This window comes from Ornithodoros turicata, chromosome 7 (assembly GCF_037126465.1).
Source record: "Ornithodoros turicata isolate Travis chromosome 7, ASM3712646v1, whole genome shotgun sequence".
In the NCBI taxonomy this organism is placed as follows: domain Eukaryota; kingdom Metazoa; phylum Arthropoda; class Arachnida; order Ixodida; family Argasidae; genus Ornithodoros; species Ornithodoros turicata.
Window position 1 is genome coordinate 39755777 of NC_088207.1, and position 27310 is coordinate 39783086.

Genomic DNA, 27310 nt, shown 5'->3' on the forward strand with positions numbered 1-27310 from the left:
CCATGGCTCAGTCAATGAAGGGTTCCAATCACAGTTGAAATACCTTATAGTATTTAGAATTTACAACGTAGTGAAGCCTAAGCGCAGATAAAGGGTAGAGCTGGTCGCTTACCAATGGCCTTGGTGTAGTGCCGTGCCCCTAACAACAGTTCAGGAGCCCTGTACCAGAAGGTGACGACCACAGGGTCAAGGTCAGCGAGAGGTTTCAATGGCGAATTGAATAACCTCGCAAAGCCCATGTCAGCTGTGACAAACAAAAGTAATGACGCTATACCTTCCAACAACAATGACCAGAGCCCTTTCTTACCGATCTTCACTCTGCCTCTCTCTGGACCTTCACCCATTACTAGTATGTTGGCTGGTTTCTGTTTCGTAAAGAGATTGGAAGCACTTGCAGGTATGAACACGAAAAAAATGTTGCACCACTCAACAGACAACAAAATGACGATCACGATAATTTGCTGCTTTACGATTAGTTTTAAAACGTCCACTGAAATCTCAGCACACGGTACAATGTATTTAATGTCCTTCACGGACACGGCGGAACCCAAGCAACTTGCATCCTGCCTCCAAGCTGCTGGAATCGTCGGCAAAGATCTTGCCCGCAACCTTGGGGCCAGTAGGCGGCAATAGACAATGAAAACATACCAGGTCTCGGTGCAGGACCCAGTTGGAGTGGAGGTAGTGGATGCCATCCAGTATTTGGTAGAGCAAAGACTTCACCATCCCCCGAGGTACCAGCACCTGTTTCTTATTTGCCTTTGCTGTTCGGTGGAACTTGATAATGTGCTGCAATGACCGGTACGGTCAGTGCTGTCAATCCACATTACATGCTACACAATGCACACGTCCTGAGCATTTTGTACCTTCTATTTTGCACACAAGTGAGCTTTGAAACCTAATGCGGAGGCTCACGTAGTCAGAGAAAAGTCATCTAAAATGGCCACAGTCTGTGTTTAATAAGGCGAAGGTTATGGCACGTAATTCACTAGATTTTTCACACTCTGCCACCCCGTCAAATTTTGTTCAACGTGTGTCCGTGACTCAACGATAATTATCTCCTTGCAGAGATTCGTGTGACCATGGGAATGCCGCAATGAGATGCAACGAGGGAGAGGAGACTTACCCAGAGATCATGCTCAGCAAAATCGAAGAGCAGGTATACCTTCCTATCATTATGCGAGAGGAAAACACGTTGGAGGTTGATCACATTGGTGTGTTTTAGTTCTCTTAGAAGCTGCAGGAAAGTGGAAAGCACGGGTGGTCACATGCATATAATATTACGTTGATGCAACAATAGTACTGCAATGGGCCGCGCTACGTACTGCTATTTCTCTACATGCGGACATGGAAATTCCAGTGCCTTCTATCTGTTTAAGAGCGTAGTCCCTGCTGTCAGACCTGGAAAGCAGGTGATAAAACCAGTAAGATAAGTGATACAGATGAAAAGAATGTTGCATGAATGCAGTGCACATTACATTCCTCAGAAATCATCATTCCTGCTTATTCATTTATTTATTTATTAAGTTGTTTATATGTACCACAAGGGCCCTGGGGGAGGGCAAAGTGCCATCATTCATTCCATACACATGTGTGGACACAAAAGCGTATAAAACAACAGCAACTGACCAATAAAGAAATCATGGTAATACAGCAAAATTGTTATAATATTAATCGCATGACTCAACAGAAATACTGTCATGTGCTTGCATTACGGAACACAACCCAAACTTGATAATCAATCATTTTCCCAGCCTTTCTGTTGTTCTCTATTTTATAAGTGTGATGAAGGTACCACCAGTATGCACTACAGTCATTATTGTGTGAGATGTCTTACTCACCCGTCTTTTCTTCTTGCTTTGTACACATGACCATAGGTCCCACGTCCCACTTTGCATCCTTCAAACTCGAAAAGATCTTCAACTTTTGCCCTCACCCCCGATGTCCTCACTTTGAAATCGTAGTCCATGCCGAACGGCTACCTATGAGCTTGCAGTGCCCGCTTGACAGCCGTCATTATGAGCTGCAAAGAAATTGACACACTGAGTATGACGCACTAGTCCCAAGATCACTGAACCTCTCTTGCCTTCGGTGATGTTACATGCATGAGTAATGTACTGTTCGCGGCAACGTTTGCTATGTCCTGTTCATCACACGAAGTGGTAGTTTTTGAGGCGTAAGCCGACGAGCAAAGCAGTGACAAAATATGATATCGTTGGTCTTAGCATCGAAATGGTTTGTCAGGTGTAGGTGTCTCCTTGTTCCCTTGCGTAACAGACTAGCACTAACCTGTAAAGTCAGTTAATGCTGTGGTCTACGAGACCATAAATGTCGCAACACAGATGGAAAGCTATCTTATGCAGCCATTACACGCAACTAACATCACAACTACACCGTACACTACCGTACACAAAAGCATCGCGACTACACAAGCGGCATCCAATACAATACCATGTACAACACCGACATTTTAAACAAAGTGCCATCCTCGGTGTAAAGAGGATGAGAGATGCAGAATTGCGCGCGACATAGAAGTGCGGAACCAAGGTGCGGAATGGGGCGAAACGCACTTGGCTTCTTCACAAAATGAAAAGCAAAATTTCCAAAATATCCACCAGTTTAGTTTTTAGCGTATACAAACTAAAACAATTTAATCCAGATATTTATGATGTGAATGAAATAGCGAGGAGAAATAGAGCAGTGCGGCGACGGCGCCGTCTCTGCTAATTCTGCTCCCCTTCTCCTTCCTCCGCTGTTCTTCGCATGGTTCTTCGCCTTCCACCTGCTCCTCCACACAGCCAATAGAGCTTCTGCCCGCGAGCGGCAGATCCGCATGGAAATATCTCATGAATTCATGATATATCCCATGAAATATCTGCAGCGCTTGCGCACTTTCGTATTAACTGGTACGTAAAACCAGAACCAAATTGCAATCCATCCATTTTCACTGTTTATTATTGGACGAACCTCATAAAGTTGAAGACTCCGCACTGCGCAGCAGACCTCACGTCGGGATCCGCCGATATTTCGAATTTTCGAATCTCTGTTCGAAATAGCAGCAGCTCCCGGCCCGAGAGTCTACCTCGCTAATAACTTGATTAGTAGGAAACTGCACTTAGTCATTGACGCTCTTGAAAAGTTCGTCAGCGGTGGCGTCGCCGGTGTGGACCCTGTCATGTTTCTTGTGGTCGGCAGTGTGATATATGAGCAGTGAGATATATGAAGTAAAGGAGCTGTGTTCCTACGTGCAATTTTGAATCCCAATTCCCACATACTAACGGAACAACAAGAAAGTGTATCGATGAGGGCCATATATTTTGCCTTCTGCGCAGTGGTCACCCACAGGTCCTAGGTTATATATGGTCGTGAGGGAATAGATGCCCAGTAGGGCGCCTCTTGAAACAGTACGTGGTGCTGTCGGGAAAATCTTCGGCAGACAGCACCAAGCCTCCATGAAATCTTTTTAGTGTTCAACAAATGACATGAGAAATTTGTTTGAGGTTTCCCGCGCTTCTTGAATTATCTGAAGAGCCATTCAAATGCTTCTACTATGTTGGACGTACGTACGGCTGATAAGTACCCTTTAACATTAGATCTGGGTGGAATTTTTTTTTTTTCTGCTTCTTCTTTTCGGTTTTCTTTGATTGGCTAGTAACTTCATGCACATTTTCACACATTTTCGAAGTAGGCCCAGGACGTACATTCCCCAGGGCGTCAGTCGTGACGTTGCCCACCTCTGTGAGGCCGGCAAAGGGCGAGTCCTTTCACCCCCCCACCCCACCATTTCGAAGAGCTCGTTTCCGTCTTTCTCCTTCCTTCTTGCTTGTCACCGTCTTGCACATGGTCTTGCAGAACCAGAGCGCGAAAATAACGCCACACTCGACTCGTTGTTTTGATGACGTTGAATTCTTATCAAATATCAATAAAGAACAGCGACACCGTTTTCAGAAATTCAGATCGTGTTTCCGACAACATGACAAGTTGGCAATTCTAAAAGCGACGCCGCATGAAGAGGATAAAGTTCATGATGAAATTGAATTTCCCGCGTGTCCGTTGCACAGCGTTGTCCGATGACATGGAACGTGCTCGCGCAAAGCACCTCCGGATCTCCGAACCGGCCACTGATCTCAACCGGCGGTGGTAGCAGGTAGCCATGGTGCTATAATGGTGCTGGTAGGTGATCAGTCATCAATCCGATCAATCCCCTGTGGATCAATCGGCATCGTTCGCGGCACTTCCGCCCGGAGCCGGAGCCCGGAATTTTTCCACCGTATGAGGGGGCTGTCTCTGCTTCTCCGCGCCGTCTGATCCGTAGGAGGCGCCGCGAGCGCCGTTGTGCACAATCCATTGCGCCTTTCATTGGCAAGGCAAGGCTTGTGTGCTTCGGTCACTTACCGGCAAATCAGCTGTGTCTGTGTGTCCTAATTGTTGCTAATTTTTTTTCGCGTCCGCTGAGCCTCGTTTTCACGTCTGTGTACACTCCTACCTGTCGTCGTGCTTCAAGATGGATGTGCAAAGTAATTATACGGACTTCTTCGAAGGAACTGAAAAGTTACTGGAGGTTTGGTTCAGTAGGCGCGACGGCAAGGAAGATAACTGTGACTTGCGGAAGATCCCGAGGTGAGGCCTCACCATTCAAATTCACAAATGGTCCCCCGAAAGCAAAGCGTTTTCACCTCACTAAGGGGCTTCCACATTGGGTTTGATGGACCGCACTGAGCGGTGACCCATTTGATCTGCTGGGGCATGCTCCTGCACATCGCGCAGCGGCATCTATGGCTTTCAAAGCAATGGCTAAAACAAGGTTCACTGGAATCAGAACAGTGAACTTGCCCATCTGGCATGTAACGGAGGGCCCTCTTGGCGTTTCTGCTATTTGTTATGGGGTTGTAGATTATAAACCTTTTCTTGATGAATGGCGAAAAAGAAATAAAGCTTAGAAAGCTTTCGTTAGTGCCGAAAGTATGGAATGTTGGGAGGGAGTAGTTTGACCCTCTGTTTCCCTTCTTCCTAATATTTCCAACACATTTCCACGTAGCTCATCATAGGGAATATCGTGCGACGTGGACGGTGCTACCACTGTATAATTGTGCTGTTGACTGCTTGCTAAAAATAGGACATTTGATTGCGCTTACGTTTGCGTCCGAGGGTTTTATTCGACGTTCTCGAGCCATGCGGAGCCGATACCGTTTTCCTACGCCGGGAGGTACTGCGTTTGCGATATGAAGTGCGTGGTATTTTAGCTAGCCCCGCAGTTCGTTAAGGTGACTTCACCTGATACACGGCCGCTCCTGTAAAGTGGGCTTCGTTCGTAATTACGGACGACCCAATGTTACCAGACCGATGATCTCGCTCGAGCTGCGGCGTTCTAAAGGTCACGGAATGTCGCTGCCAAATTGTGACGTCAGTTAAAAGAACACGAGATCTACCTTTAGAGCGGCCGTCTGAAGGGCTTGCATAGCCAAACCAGACGAACGCAAAGCGACAGAATTGACTGTAAGATGAAGCTCAGATGGAACGGGAACAGAAGTCTATGGGGAGAACTTACAAGGACAGAGGTGCAGAAAACAATAGACAGTCGGGAACGTTTTACAACAGGTAGTTTTCTTTGTCAAGTCCCACTGAGAGGGTTGGGGGGAGTCTTTCATAAATGGGAGACACATGTACAGGCTGACCGACAAAACGTGTACACGTTTTATCAATCAACCTGTAATAGTAATTGAGAGTAGATTTACGTAAATCTGCTCCCAATTACGATTATTGCTAATTGAAAATTCTATCCGGTGAAATGACCTAGCAAAATTGCAGCTTATCCGATAGCCTTGCATGCGCAGACGGATGACGCACCAAGATCGTCGCTGAGCTCCTAAATGCGCTTCTTCAAGCAGTTATCAAGCATGATATTCGATCGTCCTGGGTTTCGTTGGATATTACAAAAGTTCTCGTTCCACATATTTACTCTTCCAGGCATTGTGGTTCATCTGTGCATGTGGCGTCAATCCTGTTCGCTGGGCGCCAGTCGCAGAAGTATGCAAATTATAATACGGGTTTCGAAGAAGAGATGGAACCCTCCGCGAGCTGACCTTGACATCTACATTTTCTCTGAACTCGTCTCATTATGATGGAAGTGACCTGTCGTAGACATGACTGCCTGCCTGTTCAGAAGCTATAATGGAACGAATAACGTATTTGCCGCGCGTCACAGAAGCCTCCAGCCAGCTCGCGTGGCCGTAATGGTTAGAATGGTCGCCTTCCACGTCGAGACTGGGAGGTGACGCGCTGTCTGAGGCTTTCAATGGGTCTTCCGGCCGACCTTCCAGACAATGTCGGCACAGTTCCACCTGAAGTCTGCCCAGGACGCGTACTAACCCCCCTGTCTTCCACCCCACTCCTTCTTGCTGTCCTCTGTCCATATGTTCACGTCTGTACGCCGCTTATAGCCAGAGTTGCTTCGCGGCGCTAGCACGGATTTAGAAAAACACGAGCCGTGGTTTACGAAATAAACTGTTGCGTTCAACCGTTGTAATTTGCCTATCCTGGTTGGAGCTCCCCGACAGTATTTGATGGAGTTGGTTATCCAATCTCTTGAGCGCTGTTCCGTCGGATGCAGTTGAGAAGGTTCGACCTTCGACCAAGCATCCGCTCGTGCTCTATTGTTTGTAGACAGTGTAACGAAGTAAGGCTGTGTACATCCGTACTTCTGCAACTGCGTACTTGTCTTTGTGTTTCGAGCTGCACTAACATAAAGTGCTTAGTGAAGCACCGACATTGGGAGCTACACCATCGAGGGCGCTCCTTATCTCTAACTTAGGATGAGCGTTCATGCCTTCGGTGTTCAATGAAGCTGATTGACAAATCACTACAGTCTTTAGGTTCGAAGTCATCAAGTGGAACGCGCACATGGGAAGTTCCTTTTTTTTTTTCTTTTCTATTCACGAAATAAATCATCCAACATCCTTGTGCGGTCTGCCGCGTTCCCTTTCTGAATACCAATTGTTTCCTCCTACTCTGATGTATAGTAAAAGTTCTGCCGTCTGAGCTACTGACTCTATAGTCTGAGCTTGCAAATGTGACGCGTGTCCTAGTAGTGTTCAGCAGCGTAGCCAGAAAAAAATATTTCGGAGTTCTATGGGGACTTTACATGGGGGAGGAGGACCTCACCCTCGTTTCCCTCCCCCAAATGCACTACCAAGGGTACGAAATCGATTTCGGGGGGGAGGGAGGTTGAACCCCCCTGGCTACGCCACTGGTGGTGTCCCATGCGAAAAAGGTGCGTCAAAAGGTGAACTAGGCGGACCAATTGCTTTCACTAAAGCTCATATTGGAAATGCAGCGCGGGGACAGGACTAGAGGGGATTAAAACGTAGTACAAGGACACACGATCTTGCATATTATATGAACTATTACCAACACCTCCCCGTTGTACCTCACTTGTGAATTACATTTCACTAAAGCGTTTGATAGCAGGACACGCATAAGCTCGGCTCGTTGTGTGAACGAGAAATTAACCTCAATTAGAGCCAGGGGTAAAAGTGTGCGCTTCAGAAATGACGTCTCTGGGCGCCTGAAGTGTTCCATGGAGTCACCACATTGTTCAGTCTGCTGTTGTCAAGGCTGAACTAATATCGTTACGGTCAAGAGAAAATCTCGCGAGGGCGATGTGACTAATCTCGCGACGAATTATCCGTGCTTGGCACCATAATTGATAAGAGCGTGCTTGGAGCACGGTGCTTCAGAGATAAACTCTGAAAAAGGAGCAGCAGTTAGGGGGATCGGATCACCAACAATTAGGAAGTGGACGACCCCGGACGCAGAGCAATTGCTTATCTATTTCAAGTGGGCTGTATTTGAATTCGGCATGAAAGGTTGCTCTCGATAAAGGCAGCACCGTTGTGCACTGTTACTGTCGGTCCTTGCAACACTTTTCTGCGCAGTTCTGGTATTCCCAGGATGAAATACGCTGCTACATTCTGTACTCGTATTTTAACACACACAAAAGAAAACGAAAGAAAACGTCGTCGAAACGCCGAACATCACGAAGATTGCTCCAAAATACCGGAATACAATGTCGACCACGACTGCGCATTGCTTCCAAAGCTTCGAAATACGCTTCGACTGTTTTTGTCTCCGCACAAGGAACATGGTAAACAGAAATAGCACGACGTATTCTCTGTCCAATGACAGGGCAGCAATAAGGACGGTATTTGCAGACGGGCATGAGTCCACAAGAAGAAACGACGTACGCCTCAACCTTGAAATGTTATCCCCTCTTGTGGGAGCGTGACCAGTCAGGTCGTTCCACGGGAAATAGGGGAGAGGGGGAACTGAGGAGTTGCGCAGGTATGTCTTTCCCCCAGGACGATTAAACGGGGTAGAAATAGACACAGGCCAGCCCAGCCACAAGAAAACCGTCATTACCCAAGCAGCCTGTACCCCAAAGATGTCACAAACGTCCCCGGAGTTCGTTCGAGTACACTTTTCTGGGACGGCGGTCCCCAAAAGGCCGTCCCGTTGCGAAAGATTATTGTGGATGAAAATGGTGACAGCAGCGGAGTGTGGACAGAGCCCCGGTTCTTTATCCTTGAAGAACATAGTCAGCTGCTTCGAAGCTCACCTTATAAGCTGGTTTTACTTTTCGCACTGCGAACACATATCCTCCGGGTTGAGGACTATAATCGTTCTTGCGCTGTACCATGCTGTCTGTATACCATGGGTTTACGAGGGATAAAGGGAGAGGCGCAGCGCAGTCCATCTCCTCTTCTTCGCTGAGCATTCCTATAGCTGGAGCAGGGTAGATGATTCAGCGCGCTATGGGAATCGTCATTCATTTTCTGGTATTGGAAGTAGCAAAGGGAGTCTCAATAACGAGCGAGAGACCCGACACTTTTGAGAGCGCCCTGGACAGCTTATTTGTTGTTACGGGAGAGGTTTGCCTGGACAGTTTGCAGTATATACAAACCCTCAGCTGAGTGAGGGCGATATACATTGTCTGCTGTCTGATAGAGCGAGAAGTGTGATGTTCGCTCGTGATCAAAGCTCCTGTGCCGTCGTAAACGTGCCAGTTATTCGAAATGGACATTTAGATTTATCCATTCATAACTACGCCTCTCTAAAGTACGCGTGCACTGAACCCTGTGTGAGAACGGAGACGTCGACGTTATCGATAGAGCTATTTCTACCAGTCTTTTTGGACGGCATCGTTCCCTATCACTTCATTCCCATCTAATCTGGTCCAGTGGGTAACATCTGTATCTGCGCAAACTATGCGAGCAACGATAATCAACGCGCGAGGCTAGTTAACCGAAATGCGTGATAACACTCGAGCCTTCTGTGATAACATTGTTATGCGTCAGTTTGAGTGGTGGTAATTCTTTACGGATGATAGTGCATTGCATTATATGAATGGCGGGCTGCGTAAGTCTTGAGTACTTGAGTGTTTGTACTTGAGTGAATTTTATCGTCTTGGCGCAGTATGAGCATCCGTTGGCGTAGCGCCATTAAACACCAAACCAATCATAGAATACATCTCTATACTTCACCTCTCTACATCCAATCTCTACTAATTCCCCCCCTTTTTTTTTCTTGTCATGCAAGATCAAAATTGATTGCGAATAAGAAATCTCGACCGAAACAGGCAGATGAGACATCCAATAGTTCTCTACGTACTCATATGGGAAACCAAGTCTGGAGACAACACAGGCAACGTTGTCGTTAGCTCCGAACACCCCCACGTCAAGAGGAACGTGACGGGAGCTTCATATTTTGCCCATGTTCTGCTTGTCCGTACTAATATAGGGTGCACACGGTATAGGGCATAATTAGGGTGCCCCGATGTGGGGCCGCTCTCTATAGATGGACACTCCTGCAGCACCATTTATAGTGCCATTCTCAGTCTGACAAAATTAAACGGATGTTCGGGCGAAATTTCGTTCCCCCACTGGCTTCGAATAATTAATCAGGTTTTCTAGAACGTCCCTTTCGCAAGAAAGAAGGTAATAACAATCAATCGTTCAAAGGTGGGGGGTGGGGGGGAATGGTCTATAAAGCTACAACTTCAACGTACTATCTTTTGCAGCTCCTCCTGCGTTTGCAGATCTGGATAAATCGCTGGTAACAGTCTTCCTAAGCATCGTGCCCCCCCCCCCCCCCCCTCACGCAACACAGGGGCTAAATGACGTATTGCCCTAATCTCGAGTGATTGCCCTTACTTATTTTTTTCTGTCTGTATTCGACTGAGGTGTGTGTGGTCCTGCACGTCCGTCGAGCGAGTCCTTGTGCGAGTGATAATTGAGATGAAAATATAGCTACATCGTAGCATCGCGCGAAGCACCATACATGCTCGGTAAAAATCGTATCAGCCGAAATTGCATCAGACTAAGGATGTCGCGAACTTTTTTAGAACCGCAAAGTTCGAGGTCAAACCCTGGGCTTCGAATGGTTCGACGGACGAACCTTCGAATTGCTTGCGAAGTTTGAGCAGGTTCGCATGGTTAGATGTCATTTCAGAGGGGTGGGTGGGGGAGTGACAGACTTGCAGCGCTACAAGGTGTACTCAGTTTTATGGTCCATGTGGAAAATCAACGCGGGCCGCAGTCGTCAAGCACATTTCCTTTATTCATGACAGGGCAAACTAATTCCCCCCAATCTCCATGAAGTGGTATGTTCCGGTTGCACCCTCCACCGACTGGGTAGCTTACTTGACTGGGAGGACTAAAGCTCTGCATAAAACATATAAATGAGTCAATAGTGAATATTTTTATATATGGCTCATTCTTTTTTTTAACTCTCTCATCGACCCTACGATGCCTGCTTCGGTGGCCCAAAGGAAGGGACACGTACAAACCGCTGCCATATTATGTGTACTCCCGAACGCCTTTTGGGTTCGTCTTCGCGTTCAGCAGTTTTTCTCTGAGGCATTTTTCCGGGATAGAACACTGTCTATCGACCAGACGATCACGTGGGTGCGAACGTCGCATCCGGCTATCGATCGTGTTGCATGCACGCACGCACTTCCGGCGCTGCATTGCAGTGCACCCCGAGTCAAGCGGTGGCCACATGCTTAGGTGGAAAACAGATTATCGATAATGCGTCTTTATGGCTTTCTGCGTGTAAGCAGGCAGGGTACGACGACAAACCCTTTTGATGTACTGGAGTAAAATGGATGGCGGTTCAGTTATACTATAGAGTACCCAAAGACAGGGGGGGGGGGGGAGGTTCAACCCCCTCGAAATTGTACCTTTGGTAGTGATGCATTTGGAAGGGGGAAACAACGGGGAAATGCTCCTCCCCGTGTAAAGTTCACCCCCCCCCCTCCCCCCGAAATATTTTTCTGGCTACTATCCTGCCCACAGAGACACTAAAAGCGCAGCGGAGCCTCAATGCAACTGGGGGTCGTTCGTTACTGCGTATACCCAGAACCCAATCAGTGTTTTGGGGGGAGCACGAATAACGTGGGTGTTACCAAAACTTGCCTCAAAGTGAAGAGCCCCCAACGTTGCGATATAGAGCCACGAAAAAGTGAAAGAAACACGCATCGGCCAGTGTAGAATAAATTCAACGGCGGTATTTGGGAGAAAAGTGTGTATTTTTCGGACTAATCGAATCAAGTGAATACCGTGGGCTGCCGCTTGATGGTGCAGAAAAACGCAAGGTGCATGCTTAGTGTGCCTCAGCATCCTAAAGGTGCTTGCGTTCTGGGTTGCTCTAGGGAAGCCCTCTTCCAAAACTCGCGTCGCCTTCGCTTGCGCTACCCTACTGACTTGACGACTTTCACATGAGGGGGCGGGGGTTTTAGACCCATCTCGCATGGCTGCCGTCGCGTATATCATCTAATACTATGTATTCATATCAGAACATTTCGTGTGAAATCCCTAGATGAAGGTTAGGAGACGGTGGTGGTGGTGGACGGATTCCCAAGCTCCATGTTACAATTGTATTGCAGAGTCTGTGCGTACAAGGGGGTACTTTTTTATGGAAAGTCAAAGGGAAAAGAAAGTGAAGTGGGACGCGGCGAGGAAGTAGGGTGTCAGTAAAATGAACCTCCCTGTATTTACGTGAACGTACGGATGTGTTTGTACCCGGGGTCTGACTTTCCGGTAAAATACCTTTCTCAGATAGGGGGGGAGGGGGGTTGTTGGGTGCCATTTTTGAGTTTGACTCTGTCTATGTGTATCTTTTCGTTGTCCCTAGTCTAGGGGCTTTACTGTTATGAATGCTATTTTTCAATCTGTAGTTCGGGGTGGAAAAGGGTGCTATTGATACATTCGGGTGTTATCGGGTTCTTTCTTTCTTTCGAGCCAGGCAGCCCTCAGTTAGAGTACATCTATTGGTCAGACATATATACCTCGGGATTTATAGTGAGAAACAGCACTTGTTGTAACAACAAATGTGCTTCGCGCAGTTTAGTTTTGCGCTCAAATAATATTTACATTAAACATGGGTACAGATTGTTCCTTAATAGTGCGCGTGATACGTGACTGAACTTTAGGGAGAAATCGTGCAACTCTAATTGATCCTAAACTGATGCGGGAGGGAATAATCGTAAGGAATCGGATTTATCCGATATCCTCTATCAGCTCCCCCCGGGTGTCACCCTTGCGTAAGAATATGAAAGCTAATGAGAAAGTGATCTACTACCTCGCAGTCACTGATCTCTACGGGACGAAGTAAAATCGAATTAAACTTTTATCGCGTGATCCGTTCGTCTAACTTATGACCTCTGATGAAGGGGTCAACCAACTGAAGCCTGCTGTCTATATCGATCAGCTGAACTTCAACAGTGTACATGCCTCTACGCGTTTGGAGTCGCAAAGAAGGAATGGAAGAGCTTCCAATTCTGTTGCAGCTGGCACCATACAGTTACATCGGAGCATTATCACGGCATGTCATAAACGAGTCACGTTTTTACAACCGAGATATGGCTGTCTCCTACACGAAAGCCACGTCTTGGAAGGACTTCATCATCATATAAGGTGTAGGGAAAATGGAACAGTCAGTCAAGTAATGAGCTTGACGCGTCTGTTCTAGTTATTCGTTTTCCTGCCTACTGTCGTCGTAACCGGGCTAATAGCCTCGTGCAACAACCTTGGAAAAAGTTGAACAACATCAAGTGAACGCTATAAGTCCATCAAAAGTTTGTGTTTAATCTATGGAAGCCGAGCAAAATATACTCTTGGATATCCGTCTTCTCTGGTTACCTGTTTACGATTTTGACCTCCCTGCAGCCTGTAACCGGAATGGAGACTTTAGTACAGGTGTAGTCGACAGGTAAAGGAATCTTTTTTCTTTTCCGTTACCATCTCCGTTACTGGCCCTTATTTGTTTCTGTTTCAGTTTTGGTTACCACCATCGTTGCTTTCGTTTCCGTTTCGGTTTTTGGTACCGCCCCACCTCCAGCTTTTTGTTTTCCTTCCTTCCTTTTTTTTATTTTAAAAAAGAGCATTGAGACCGTGACGAAACTTAATCCCTCTACGTTCTGAAGTCTATTTTGAGGACTTCAGGGATACATGCATACAAGAGACAACGTTTATTCAAAATACACATATAGGTACGTGATTTCCGTGAACAGCTAATATGAACATGGTTTCCAGAAATGTTACTCACGCTTGCAACTTCCAGGTCACCATAAGCGTATATATATAAGAACTATGCGTCTTCTATACTGTATACTACTTACTTATATGTTCCAGTTTGATAGTTCATTTTAGTTTGCTTAATTAAGGTTTATTTCATAAATTTATCTACATGATATGGTAAAGAATTGCAATAATTCGGGTCCTGCGGAACCCGAATTATTACCGTAAATTATTGTCGTTTCCGTTTCTGTTTCAGGTATGCTAACTGTGCGATTTCTGTTTCTGTTGCCGTTACCTGCTATATTTCCGGTATAATACCGTTTCCGCTTCTGTTGCCTTTCCCTGGTAGTCGAAGTCGTTCGACCAAAGACCACTGTCTTGCGAGGAAGTATTTAAAAAAACAAAACAAAAACTATGTAAACAAAATGCGATCCCAGGTAATTTGAGTGTAGCAACCTGCGAGTTTGTTGTGCATCTAAATATAGACCGGCGTGCAATTTTCTTCTTCTTTTCCTCTTGTCTTCTCCTGAGGACATGCGGTGCCAAGAAAACGATGTCCTTGGTTTTCTGAGAATAGGTGAAGCACGACCGCTGCAACTGTTACATGAATAGTATTTTTATAAACGGTTTCGTATGATGCGGTTTCAAATGCATGAGGAGCGCTACGTGCCGCTTGACTTACGGACTGTACGAAAACGCCAGATGAGTGGCTGGATATGTTTCCAGTACTCAAGTGTCCCAAAAACACATGTGTGCACCTCATACATAGAAGCGTAGTTTTCGCATCTCGAGCCATGAGTTACAAAAAGTGTTGATCATTGAGGAAAATTTTATATGCAACATCAAAGTGCAAGATACGATGACAGCATACGCAGACGACACTAGTGTGCTGCCTTTCTCAAGGCGGACCTGCCCCACGTGCAAAAATGCGTACAGAGTAATTTTGTATCCTCCTTTCTCAGAGTAAGTATTTCGTTCGGAAATTTGACCCTTTTCCGCGACCTGATGGCTGGAGTGGCAGGAGGAAACAAGAACAGAGCCACGCAGAGCGCAAGAACTCTTGGCGGCGGCAGCGAACCGTGTGGTCGATGTGGCGCCGCCGAACGCTTTCGGATCTCGAATCTCGCTTTACATTCGTATTCGCGTACATGCAACTGCATGCAACCAAACCACACGCAACGGACAAAGTCCTCTCAGTCAGCTCTACGTCAGTCAGACGACTTTACGTCATATCGAATCATAGGAACTGCTGCATGCGGCTGGAGATATGCGCTTGCAACATAGCGGAAACGAGGTAAAAGTATACTGTGGCTATATACATGCGGCAAGCTCTAGTTCGGGATATTGTCCTGGATATCTGCAGCTTGCGAAGTACTCGCTGAGGTCCTGGGATCCGCGGTGGAAATTGTATGCTGTCATAGCGTCATAGTTCCAATGGAGTATATATGGAGCGCAGGACGTTTCACAGTCCCAGGTAGCACTATTGCTTCTTTTTAGTCTTTCTTTCTTTTAGTCGTTGCGCTGAACAGCCTCTCTACTTCGGCGTCGGACCATGGTAGGATCTTCCTGTGGTAGGATTGTTCTGGGACATACGCTTCTGGGCGCTGTTTCATCAATTTTGTAAACCGGGAACGAAACCCCCAGTTTCCTCTCCAGCCTCCAAATCAAAATTCCTTCCCCCAGGCGTCGACACCAACCCTCTAGATCTGGAGGGAAATCCTTCAACTTGGCAACACTGTAGAACACGACAATGGACGTGTCGCCCCTAGTGGCGGAATGTCGAACGTCGTATTTTACCCCCTAACAAACATGGCGATGCTTTTCGGATTGGCACCACGTCGCGTACGTGTTAAACTAGCAAGAGAATATTGCAAGAAGAATGACGAAAAAAAGTGAAGTCTCATTGTAGTAGTGATTACGAGCACAAACGCCAAGTCGCAGCCTCAAACCAGAGCCGGCTCTGCCTCAAACGTCCACGTAACGCCTTCTGGAGGCTGCGCATGCGCCAGTGGTTTATCCAGAATCACATGCGCGGAAAGGTGTTGGAAAAAATGTGGAGGAGGTAATTATTATAGTTACGTCATTACAGCTTAACATATCATTACCGATGTGTGTCTAGAGCTGAAACGGCAAGGGCATCCACTGTAGGGGGTACGCAGGTGAAAAGGTTACGGGGATGTCACTGAACATTTGGGGAATGTAGGGGGGGGGGGGGGGGGGTCTGGATAAATCACTGGCATGAGCTCACTCTGATAAGGTCAATTGAAAGCATTGAAAGCTGACGTGGCCAAAACTTTTTCGCAATACATGGTCATTTTGCTATAAAAAATTTCTGTCGCATAAAATTTAATTATTTCATACGGTTCCACAACAAGGTGTCACGGAACTTAAACCAAGAAAAAAATATAAAAAAGGCCTGGTAGAATGGTAGAAACCAACAGAACCTTGTATTGCCCTTATTAATTAATTGAGATTAGATAGGCAACTCGTAGATAGCCTTCAGAGATCCCAGATAAGTTGCTTGCAATCAAGCAACTGTTTTCTTTCCCGGCAAACAAGAAAGGTGTAACGCAGATCCATGACTTTATCCCGGCAAACATATGAAAGGGATTTAATTAAGTGTTGTGACTGAGACAACAAACAGGTTTGGAGAGGAAGTAGCCTTTAATATGACCGAATGGTCCTAAAGTCAGAGCCGAACTAATGACTCTCGCGCCGATGGCGCGTGGCTTGAACCAAGGCGCGGGACCGTCCTAATGTGAGGCCACGCACATCTGCCCGCTGGGACATTCCATCATTGCCGGTCAGGACTCATGTAGAGGAACACCACCTCCTCTACATTTGGTGACCCGAACAGCGAACACCATGTTCGGCGTAATTCGGCCATTCATCACCCTAAATTTTTCGGCAAGCCAGCAGCAAACCACCTTCTGGCAGGCAAGTCGCACCGGTACCCCAGTTCCACCAGGGACCCGCAGGGAGATCACAGCAAGTTCACTTTCCGGCCTCCACCTGCTTCGTGATGGTCCTCCCCGGCACTTCTCTGGCGACAACCAGCATTCACGATCTCGTACTAGTCGCCCACTCAGCAACAATCAACGCTCGGCAGCAATCACTCAACGCACTCAGCAGACACTCAAGCATCCAAGCCCTCAGCATTCACATCTCATCACTGGAACCCGCCCGGATCGCAGCACTCTTGTTCCCGCCATCCCGCTGCTGCTGCATCAACAGCCACAAGCACAAGCCGTGTGTCCAGTCGTCCACCATCCATGAGTCGTCCTCATTCTCCTCTTCATGGTATCGACGCGGACCTCAACCGCATGCACCGCTCCGCGTCTGAGGGGAGTGATGTGGCGGCCCGTGGACGACGACGTGCCTCTGCTGCCGCGCGCCTGGCAGCCAGTTCTACCGGCACCGTCCCACGTCCGGGTCACCAGTTGTTGTGCCTGAGACTACAAACAGGTCTGGAGAGGAAGTAGCCTTTAATGTGACCGAATGGTCCTAAAGCTAGAGCCGAACTAATGGCTCTCGCGCCGGTGGCGCGTGGTTTGAACCAAGGCGCGGTACGAGAATTGGTAATGGGGCTGCCACATAAGCAATATAAAATGGCACCAAATCCGAGAGACAGCAAGTACCAGGGGTGGGGTATGAAGCCACGTCTCTCGAATTTTATCACTATACCACCTTGCTCGCAACGGTGTAATTTACTGCATAATCACTGTGCTATTCATTTTTCTTACTATGTATTTATTTGTTTTCAGAGCTACATGGGAATCCCTCCTCAAGTTGGTGAAATGTGAGATCATCAGCTTCAAGAAAAATGAACACCTGGATTCGTATGTGCTTAGGTAAGATGATGCCCCAAGTCACCTTACTCCCTTGGTTTTGCATGGCTTTCAAGAATGAAAGTGTATTTATTCAGCAATACAATTTTCAGGCAGTAGAGGAGCCTAGGAATTCTTAAAACCTGATTTTAGTCCCAATAAGGGAGTCCTGATCCTTTTAGGTCTGCTAAGGATTCATGTTTTAGAATAAGTACAATACAGTCGCCACCGATTTTTCGGACTCCAAAAATTCGGACTTTCCATTATTTAGGACAAAAGTTGTGGCTTTATCAGACGCCCCATTGAGCCAATGTATTTTGACGTCCGAAAATTCGGACCATTTTTCGAAGTACGGTTCGATTTTTCGTATATATTTGCCTCGATTTTTCTTCTTCTCTCCCTTCGCCTTTGCTGGCGGCGCGCGGAGGCTGCGTTTACGCGCGCGCACCACTGATGAGGTTATGCACACGCGCCACAAGCTATTGTTCGATATAAGAAGTGAAACTACGAAATGATGTCCGCGCCTTCAAGTGATTCTGAGAGTGTCTCGATCGAATTCGTGGATACTGACGAATGCGATGAAGACACGAGCATGTCGGCCGCACAGACACCCGCTGAGACCGCGACCTTCAACGGTGACGGCAGTACCGTCAACATCGTCTTCGACGTCGACGATGTCAGAATGATCCAAAAGAAGATTGTATCCGATGGAAGATTACATCCGGAAGCTGATAAAAAGTTCATGCACGAGAAAAGGAGCGTTATCATGTTCATCGCTAACTGCGCAGCACATGACGCAGTACAGAACCTCCAGGCGATACGTTTAGAGTTCATGCCTCCGAATACAAGTGTCCTGCAGCCCATGGACCAAGGAATCATAAAAAATCTAAGGTTCTGTACCAGCTCTCGCGTGTTGTGCTATGCTACGAAAACGAAACTTAACGTTACGCTTGCCGCCGCGCTTAATATATTCGTGCCGACTCGTGGGAAGCAGTGAAAGGGAGTACTATAGCGAACAGTTTTCGTCACGCCAAATGACGTCATAATGTTCGACAGCGCCACGAGTTTGGTAGAGTTGAACTATGTTCAAAGCTAGTGGTGAACAAGGTCGCGCCTGAAAGCCACGGTCTTGAGGGGATTACGATGGTCTCTGAAAGGGACGCGACCTTCGGTCCAGCTTTCCCCTTCCGATCTGTTTTGGTTTCGGTCTGTCTACCAACGTCATGATGACGTTTGTCGGGTAGAGGTTTATACTTGCCTTATAGATACTTGCGACCGTCGATACGCTCGGAAATGTCTACCGTGACAACATGACATTAGCCGAAATACGTCGCGACGTCATTTCTCGCATAGGCGCAGCAAAGCAGATGCGCATTGATAGTTTTTTTTTTTTTTTTACCTCTGAGTTTTCTTTAATAAAAATCATTTTGGGAGAGATTTGTGTCATTGACTGAAAATTCGGACTGCTCTATAATTCGGACCGATTTTGTGGCTTTAAGAAGTCCGAAAAATCGGTCGGCGACTGTATTTGGAAACTTTCTAATGTAAATTATTTGTACAGTCAAACTCCTTTATAGCGAACACCTTTTTAACGAAAATACCACTACAGCAAATTTTTTTGCGGTCCCGCTGGAGCCCTATAGGTCCAATAATGGGCATCCTTTTCAACGAAAATACCTTTACTGGGAATTTTTTTTGCTGTCCCCTGAGTTTCGTTGTAAAGGAGTTTGACTGTATATGCATTGATGGCCTGAGCATGTGCAGGACATAAACTATATTTGACAATAACACACTCCTTCATTGTAATACTATAGGTGTTCCTGTTCATTTTAATCAACTCACCAAACTGGGCATCACACAAATTAATCAAAGTGCAAAACAAGTAGAAACAGATAAAAAATATTTGGATGAACATGTGTGACACCTGGACTAGTTAGTATCTGGGTGATTTCACATGGCACACAGATTTAAAGTATGGCAATTGGATTAAAACAATTTAGGATATGATAAAAGGCATAGAGAAGGTGAAGATTCGTATGAGGCTTGATTATTTGTAATTGTGTCTTTGCTTACGATTTTGCTGCTTGTTATGCATCTAATAACTTTTGTTGTCGCAGGATATGAACAGAGTTCTCGCTGTATTTTACATAATATTTTGCTTTGATATGCAGCAGGCATGTTGGACATACCTGCCAGATTTGCAACTGTATGGCATGAATATAGTACCACGTATAATACTGCTTGTCGCATGAAGGAGAAGCGACTATCTGATGTGTTTGCATGACTTTTTTGCAGCCGCCACCGTGGTGGAACAAGTTGTGTGCTACAATGGCACTAGTGGTTTAATAGGATGCCTTTCACAGACGAGATACTGATTTGTTGCAGTGAAAGCAGCATGTTTGTGTCCAAGCGCTGCTTTATCCTCAAGACCTGTGGATCAACTACTCTGCTCAATGCTGTAAAGCCATTGCTGTTCCTCGTGCAGGAACTCACAGGATTTGATGCAGTGCTGGTGAGTAGATTGATAGACAGCACACATTAGTATAAAGAGTGGAGCTTTCACAAATGGGAGTCTATAGGCACCACACAGTCGGCCCAGCGGAAAGCGCGGCCATGCGACCTAAAAGTTTCCCCCTCTCCTTCTAGGAAAGTATCGCGCCCACGGGCTTCGCATGCAGTGCGTTTTGCATCACTTGAGGTTCCCTCCAACATAGGTACATTTTTTTCGACGGGATCAAAAAATGTGACTTCCACACCTTGTTCGATTATAAATGAAATCACCCAACTATGAAACTTGGCAAACAAAGCAAGCTGGGTGATGGTTAAAGTGTTGCATATTTCAAAGCGATTGATCTGGTGAGAGGAATGTTAGGAAGCAGAACAAACCAGGTAACAATTACACACGTTAATGCAAGTGAATGGCGTGCACAAGGATTGCACCAATGAGACCTTCAACTCTCAAAATCAACTTCGCAAGATTTTCATGACTGCCGATACTTCGTAGTTACTGAACCTGCTACCGAAGTACACATTTGAGGAGGAGTACATGGAATATGTGAGATCAGCACAGAAATAAGGAACATGGGCAGTACATGATGCATGGGTGCAGGCAGCAGAAGAGAGAATGGTATTCATTGCTGTTGCACCTTTGCTTTTGTCCGCTGGTTCTGCTAATATTTTAATGCTATTACTTGCAGAACCTTCTTTTTCTTCACTCTAACTAGGTCAAGGGCAATCGAGAAGTAGCGTGACAAATAGAGCCTGAGGTTTTAGGGTTTAACCCGATTCTTCCTCGAATTGAAGGTTGCCTCTTTAGGGCGAAACATGATCTTTACCCAGCAAATTGCCCCCACTGAGACATCTGTAGGAATGCATACTAACTTGTTTGGCAGCAAATGCAGTTACATCACCATCTGTACCAAAACCCATACAGTTAGTCTGAGTAACTGCGCCCAATTTCTCCCTGAATTTAGCATACTGGAAGTGTTTTCACCCGAATTTGCATGAATTTAGAGAGCACGTTTATTTACCCCCTGAATTTAGAAAAAATATTTCCTGAAAACTTCAGGCTCTAATGACAAACAATGCTTACACTGTACGCTCAAGCCTGTTCATTACAATCTGCAATAGAACAGTAACTTAAGCCCATGAACTTGTTTGTTAAAATGCACGTAAACAAGACTTTGGTATAATGATTGTTGTGAAAGCAGTTGATCGCATATAGTAATGGCAAAAAATGTGCCAAAATTGAGAAAGATCTGTACATTTATTACCAGAGCTGTATGACAGACACATAGAAAGATAATAGAACACAGCTCCAGTATCTTTGCTCCCTTTCACAGGACATCTTCTACTCACGCAAGAACTTTATGAGGCCGGAACTGCAGGACAAGCCTCACACAAGTTTTGAGGATGAGGTATGGCAAAAGTGATTTCTGATGCTGCAATATTTTACAAGAAGGGTGCTCATTCATGTACTTCTTTGGTCATTATTGGAAGTATAGGGCAGGATACAACTGATGATAAACCACTATTGCACTATTGTTTGTGCATTATGATTATAGCATTAGGCTACAATGGCTTGCGATTAAAAAAAAGAGGCCTGTTTTGTGTTTATGCTTTGACAAAGTGTGTTTTTGTTTGTGCAGACAGGGATTTGAAATCAGTTGCCTGACAGCTGAAGATGGTGGCAAATTGCACGAAAGGTTTTCTCTCTTCCTTGTGGACAATTGCCCATTTGACATCGAGCCTTTTTCCTTCTCTTTAGCCATTTGTGCATGACATTCAGTATTAATATGGAAGTTTTGCATTTGCTTAAAACTAGGGAGCGCCCAAGGGTTCGAAATAGGGGCACACTGAAACCATTCATCTGCCATTGTGTGCTGTTTTGTAGAAAGTTGCATGTGTATTGTGCTGTGAGGAGCTCAGCTGTGCATTGGAGCAGGATATGCAATTTGTCATGATATGTGCCACAGGCAGGAATGTTAGTTTTCTGATGATAGTGATGCAAGTTTTAGTTTTAGACACCACAGTAAGATTCTCCACATGATCATTTTGCTGAAGTGTTGTAAAGTGCAACTGTTCTTGAGCTATCAGCATTCACAAAATTTCTGGACTATCCCCGATATAAAATTAACTCTTAATGTGACACTGCAAATCTAACTGACAGCTGCCTTTTATGTCTGTTCAGCACTGAAAAGCTTTAGCCAAACATCAATATACCGAATTTGAAGAGGCTATCTCGTCACATTTTATTGAATTTCTGTACATGTCAGATGTAGGGGCCTTGCAAAAAGCACAACAAGGTTATTGTATTATCTATATGCTGTAATACGGTGTTGTACGGCTCGTGTCAAAGTTAATTTGAACACTGCTCCAGCCTGCAAAACGGAAACAGAAGCCCCGGCAGCGCCTAGCAGAAAATGTCGTCATAACAAGGATCACCCCTCTAGCTGTAAATACACGACCAAAACAACCTCCGCCGTTATTTCTACTAAGCACCACCAGGATCCGCAGGCCGGAATGCTGTTCAAGTTAACTCTGGTGCGAGCTGTACGACCCTTTTGCTTTAGTACTGCGCTAGAGAGGAGACAAGCATCCTGCCTCTTTCTGCCTGTTGTAAGCAATTCTGGTGCTTGATCATACCCCATTCCATCTCCTACAACTCTATTCAAAACAATCAAATCAAATCAAATCAAACGTCACTGGCCAATACAGACACTGATCCAAAAATCTTGGGCTGTATTTATGCACAAAGTGCGTCTTCACTGCACCAATGTTTTGTGCCAGACGTTACTCATTCTATTGCTATCCGAAGTGGAATACAAACAAGAAAAATTATTCGCATCAATAAGTCTATTGTATCAATGTTTATTCTAAGATTAATTATATACATATATGTACACATATGCACATGTACACATATACAGGGTGTTTGCTCTAACGTGTCCATAATTATATTTAAAGCGAGCGATAAAAGAAAAGCAAGTGGTACTTTTCTGCTACTTGAGTAAGAAACGCTTCACTAGTAGCACCTGTTTCTTAATCAAGTAGCTGAAAAGTAGCGCTCGTTTCTCTTTTATCGCTCCCTTTACATAAAATTTCTGGACACGTTAGAGCAAACGCCCCGTATACATATATGTGCACGTATGTGCATAGCTATAGCTTCTCATTTTTGCTTGTGTATCCTGAAGTTTTTAACAAGAAAAATTGATTTTTTGTTGCTTCTTGTACTTCCAGGTTGAGGTACTGGATGAGTTGCTTGGAGGTAAGAATCTGAACATTGCACCCAATCAGTGCTAGCAAGACTGATGCCTGACGGTAAGCTTTATTTCTAGATGGGGCAGCATATTGTATGGGGAGAATCAACCGTGATTGCTGGTAAGTTAGAGGCAATGGCCTTGAAGATACTGCACTCTGGTGCTCCCTACGGCAATATGCTTGCTGATAGTAAGTTATGTATCCGGTGTTGTTTGGTCCAAGATTCTGAATTGCTTTTCTGTATTTCTCATAGGTACCTGTACACCCTGAATGCTCCTACTGGGTATGGTGCAATTCAGGTTCCTGATCAGACTCTTGAAATATCCTTTTGTACTAACTGCATGTAATAACTTTTGATTGCTGCTGGCTCGGCAAACTTATTACAGTTTCACCTTACCAAGAGCGAGGTCGGGTAATCCAAATTTTTGTGCCGATTGCGAAACTAGAAATTTAGTGCAAGCATGCTGTGACTCGCTAGTCTTGACAACACGAAGAAAATGTCATATCGCAACCAAAAAAATGTGTGTACCTTCCCTCGTCTGCAATGTCCTACAGGACATTGTAAGACAGCACAGCAACGAGAACAACTCCATGTAAAGCACAGCGTTCGTGGTAAAAACATTTTCGTACTTTCCGTGCAAACTGAAGCTGAAAAGTTTATCCCCAGGAAAACCTTTTAATTTTCCACAAGGTTTGATGTGTACATCCTAAGGAAGTTACTTTCGAATGCTTGATTTCATTGAAAATTTTCTGAGCTTCTCACGTTATCATGCAAGATTTGGACCAAGATGTGATGCGGATCTTCACTCAAGAGGGAAGCAACAACTCCAGGGAGGCCACTGTGAAGTCTGGCATTGACAAACTCTACCCTAATGCTATACTGGATGAGTTTCTTTTTACGCCTTGCGGCTATTCTGTCAATGGAATCTTGAGAGGGGTAAGATTCTATATATAGCTGTCATCAAAATCAGGATCAGGGGGGTAAAAATCAGTATTTATTTCAGGAGCCGTAGAACAGGGTTAAATCAGGTGATATCGTGTGGAAAAGTAGATTTTTGGGCAGAAAATAAAAAAAGAGCACTTGTTGCATTTTAGATTGACAGGAGATGTGGGACAGCTATGCTGTGCTGTGCGTTCTCCAGTGCTCGTATTGGTGGCTGATTTGGCACTTTTCAAAGTTCATTTTTGGCTTTTTTCAGGTTTTACCCGAAAACATAGGACCCTAATTATTAATAGGCATACAGTTTGACCTCTGTTTGGGAGGTTGTCCAGACCTCTTTAGAAGAGGCACACAATGACATGCGACAGGCTTGCATACCAGCATTTCTTGTGCAGAAAACAGTCACAATTTGCAGTAGGCTGTGTCACAAAATCTGTGTTTGTGGCAGTAATGCACATAGAAACTCGTAATACTCGCTAGAAATGAGTATTCCAATTCTTCTGTCCAGATATGGTTAGGGTAAACATTGTTCTCCTTGTAAACTGCACCTCCTCGTAAACCCATTGTAAACTTAATAACGTGTTTTGCAGGGGTTCTACTTCACGATCCACATCACACCTGAGCCTCATTGCTCCTATGTTAGCTTTGAAACCAATGCTCCTCAGGTGAGTTACTACTATGCTACACACAGAGGTGAATCAAGCTGAATCCAAGAAGCTACACCTGTCTTTGCTACAATGGCAGGCATCGATAATGAAATACAATATACCTTGCAGGATAATTACCATGAGTTGGTCACCACCTTGCTCAAGATGTTCCTGCCAGGGAAATTCATCATGACGTTGTTTGCCAACAAGGTCAGTAAAGTTTGCCGTAGTGTGGCAGTGGCAGTGCAAGGGCAACACAGATTAAGCAGATGGGAATGCAAAGAGCAAAGCAATCCTGTGCACTTGCAGCAATTTTGCTTTGGCTAATTTGGTTTTTTACTCAATTCAGCAGCATTCAGAGTTTCGCGGGTTTTTGTGTGGTTTAATTGTGTTATGTATTCTTGGCAAAAGTGTTGTAAGAAAGTGCTAGTTTGTTCTCCTCTGTGTCAGTGTCTTTTCCGGCGCTACTCTGCCACAAGTATGTTCCAACACGTTCAACGTCTCACCTTGTTGAAGTATCGAGGTCTAGACAGACGTTGTGCCCTATGTACAAGATTTTTGGTTACTCTTAGTCTGCAAACAGCCTGTACACGACTATGATATTTGGCGTACATTTCCTGGTAAATTTAACAGACCCTGCACTGAAAAGACTGCACGAACCTCCGGCACTGATGGTAGACAAGGTTTCGTTTAGATGTCACACCAACAGCTGGCCGCTAAGCACACTATCCTGGGATGCCGCAAAACATGCTAGTAAGGAAATCAGACTTTCCAAGATTAACTGTGTTTATTCTGACTTACAGCTGTCAATGGCAGCCAAGGGCATGAAGGAGAACTGCAACACAGAGTTCCGCAGCTACAACAGGAAGGAGTTGCAAGTGTGCCGCTTCAACTCTTACGACCTCACTTACGCACTGTTTGCAAAGGCGCCCAGTTGAGGCCTACAGGGATGCCTGTCTGGACATACCTCTCGTACATTTCTCCTCTTTGGAGTCCTCAGCTAAACAAAGCATAGAAGAGCCTTGGACAGGCTCTCTCCTTCCTCTCGCGGCTTCGGAGGTCGCGGAGGAACCCGCGGCGACTAGTTGTACGTTGCTGCATCACAGGCCGGTCACCCGGCGCACGGCAGCGTGAAACAAGTTGCCCACATCGGTCTCTGCAGACTTGAGAGCAAAGCAGAGGCGATAACGGAAAAAAAGGCTGCCAGAAATGTGCCTATTTCCAGCATTGAGGCACAACATGCGATCAGTCGCATCAAGTGATGCGACCGTAGTGTATAGCGTAGGTTTTGGTAACGTATGAGATTTTATCAGTGTTTTAGCATGTACTATACTTGTGTCCCACATGAAGGGTATTCTTTAACAATGAGGTATGTCCAGACGAGGCTAAACAGTGCATCTACTCGTCTCAAAATGTTGAATGTATTCTGTAACGGCTCTGTAAATGGGTATTCCTAGTGTGGAGTGCCAAAGGGAATCTTATTAGCTTTGCTTAATTTGACACGGCATAATGCTTCACAATAAAGTTTGGTTACGAGCAAGCTACACTTGTATCTGTTTCTACATGTGATCATTCTTTGAAAACAGCATGAAAGGAACTTCAGTATCCAAGATATCGTTTATGAATGATAATTGCGTATGTACAGATTCCACAAACTAAAACACATTTTAAAGATTGCCACCCCAAGCAAAATTTGCGGACTCCAATGCCACGACCCTGAGGCAACCCCCACGCCATCTATTGAGAACTCAAGCAACTACATCAGCCAGTGGAACGACCTACGACCGACAGAGGTTGTCAAATCGTCTAAAATGCGTAGTTGGTGCATCCAGGAACACTACAACGTAAACCAAACATTCGTAGAAATTAGCTGGGTGCAAGGTACTGCACGCAGCAGTGATACGAAAGAGACTTTCACGGCTTTTGTCGGAGCAGACGACGCGGAGAGAGGCGAACAGATGGCACAACAGACCAATCCAGACACATGATGTTCGTACATGTTACAACTGTTGAAACCATGATTTGAACTGAACTAATCAGGAGCTACTGCCACTTTTTTCAAAACATGTTTAATAGCAATTAGTAATCTGTCTCATATGCATTACATAGTACTTCAATGTCACGTGATACCTGTCTACCAATCTGGAGTGGCCTCGACTGGCTTCGCGTGGAGCCGTGATCGCGGATATATCGATCTTTGAAATTCACCAAAATGAACAATATGACGAACTGAGACGTAATTGCTTGCGTGCGTCATCGCAAAGCAAAGTTCTACCTGGTGATACATAAAAATACGGTGGTTCCATTTCACTTTACAGTTGTTTTAACAATTCCTTTTCTTTCTTTCGTTCGTGTACAGATTCAGCATTTGTGCCAGGCATTCCTGGTATTGCATGATCACGTATTCATCTGAAAAGCGGCGACCCCTGAAATTTTGTATTTGTACAATTACTTTCATACTAACAAGAGAGATTACAGCAGTTCAGTGCACTGGAAAGAGTAATTTCAGTCTGCTTATCTCCAGGCTGCTTATCTCCTGCAGCAGCTGAGAACTCTGACAGT

General features: G+C 45.4%; 2 protein-coding genes across 9 annotated transcripts in view; one reads left to right on the plus strand and one right to left on the minus strand.

Moving 5' to 3' along the window:
• The window catches only part of LOC135401086 (cyclin-dependent kinase 8-like), an 18933-nt gene extending 13693 nt beyond the window's left edge, over positions 1 to 5240 (minus strand). For 4 of the 8 annotated variants that reach the window (XM_064633253.1, XM_064633252.1, XM_064633250.1 and 1 more), the window contains exons 1-7: positions 2290 to 2495; positions 1842 to 2023; positions 1326 to 1401; positions 1127 to 1237; positions 649 to 789; positions 308 to 365; positions 113 to 244 (exon numbers count right to left, since the gene is read on the minus strand). In XM_064633253.1, coding sequence (XP_064489323.1) covers positions 113 to 244; positions 308 to 365; positions 649 to 789; positions 1127 to 1237; positions 1326 to 1401; positions 1842 to 1969 — 646 coding nt within the window. In that variant the 5' untranslated portion in view covers positions 1970 to 2023; positions 2290 to 2495. The other 4 variants (XM_064633249.1, XM_064633247.1, XM_064633254.1 and 1 more) reach the window with 4 other exon arrangements.
• On the plus strand, positions 4330 to 26292 carry LOC135401088 (S-adenosylmethionine decarboxylase proenzyme-like). The gene is made up of 11 exons (XM_064633255.1): positions 4330 to 4620; positions 17339 to 17425; positions 19787 to 19913; positions 21244 to 21318; positions 23141 to 23168; positions 23239 to 23281; positions 23415 to 23481; positions 23925 to 24098; positions 24692 to 24766; positions 24878 to 24958; positions 25552 to 26292. The coding sequence occupies exons 1-11, from the start codon at positions 4505 to 4507 to the stop codon at positions 25684 to 25686; spliced, it is 1008 nt and encodes a 335-aa protein (XP_064489325.1). The 5' UTR covers positions 4330 to 4504; the 3' UTR covers positions 25687 to 26292.
• The last annotated feature ends 1018 nt before the right edge of the window (positions 26293 to 27310 follow it).

What these genes read in the sequence shown, in the direction of transcription:
- LOC135401088 (XM_064633255.1), top strand. Translation starts at nt 4,505, where the DNA reads ATGGATGTGCAAAGTAATTATACGGACTTCTTCGAAGGAACTGAAAAG. An exon ending in AGAATCAACCGTGATTGCTG is followed by an intron (nt 23,282 to 23,414) that starts GTAAGTTAGAGG and finishes TATTTCTCATAG; the next exon opens with GTACCTGTACACCCTGAATG. An exon ending in TCAATGGAATCTTGAGAGGG is followed by an intron (nt 24,099 to 24,691) that starts GTAAGATTCTAT and finishes CGTGTTTTGCAG; the next exon opens with GGGTTCTACTTCACGATCCA.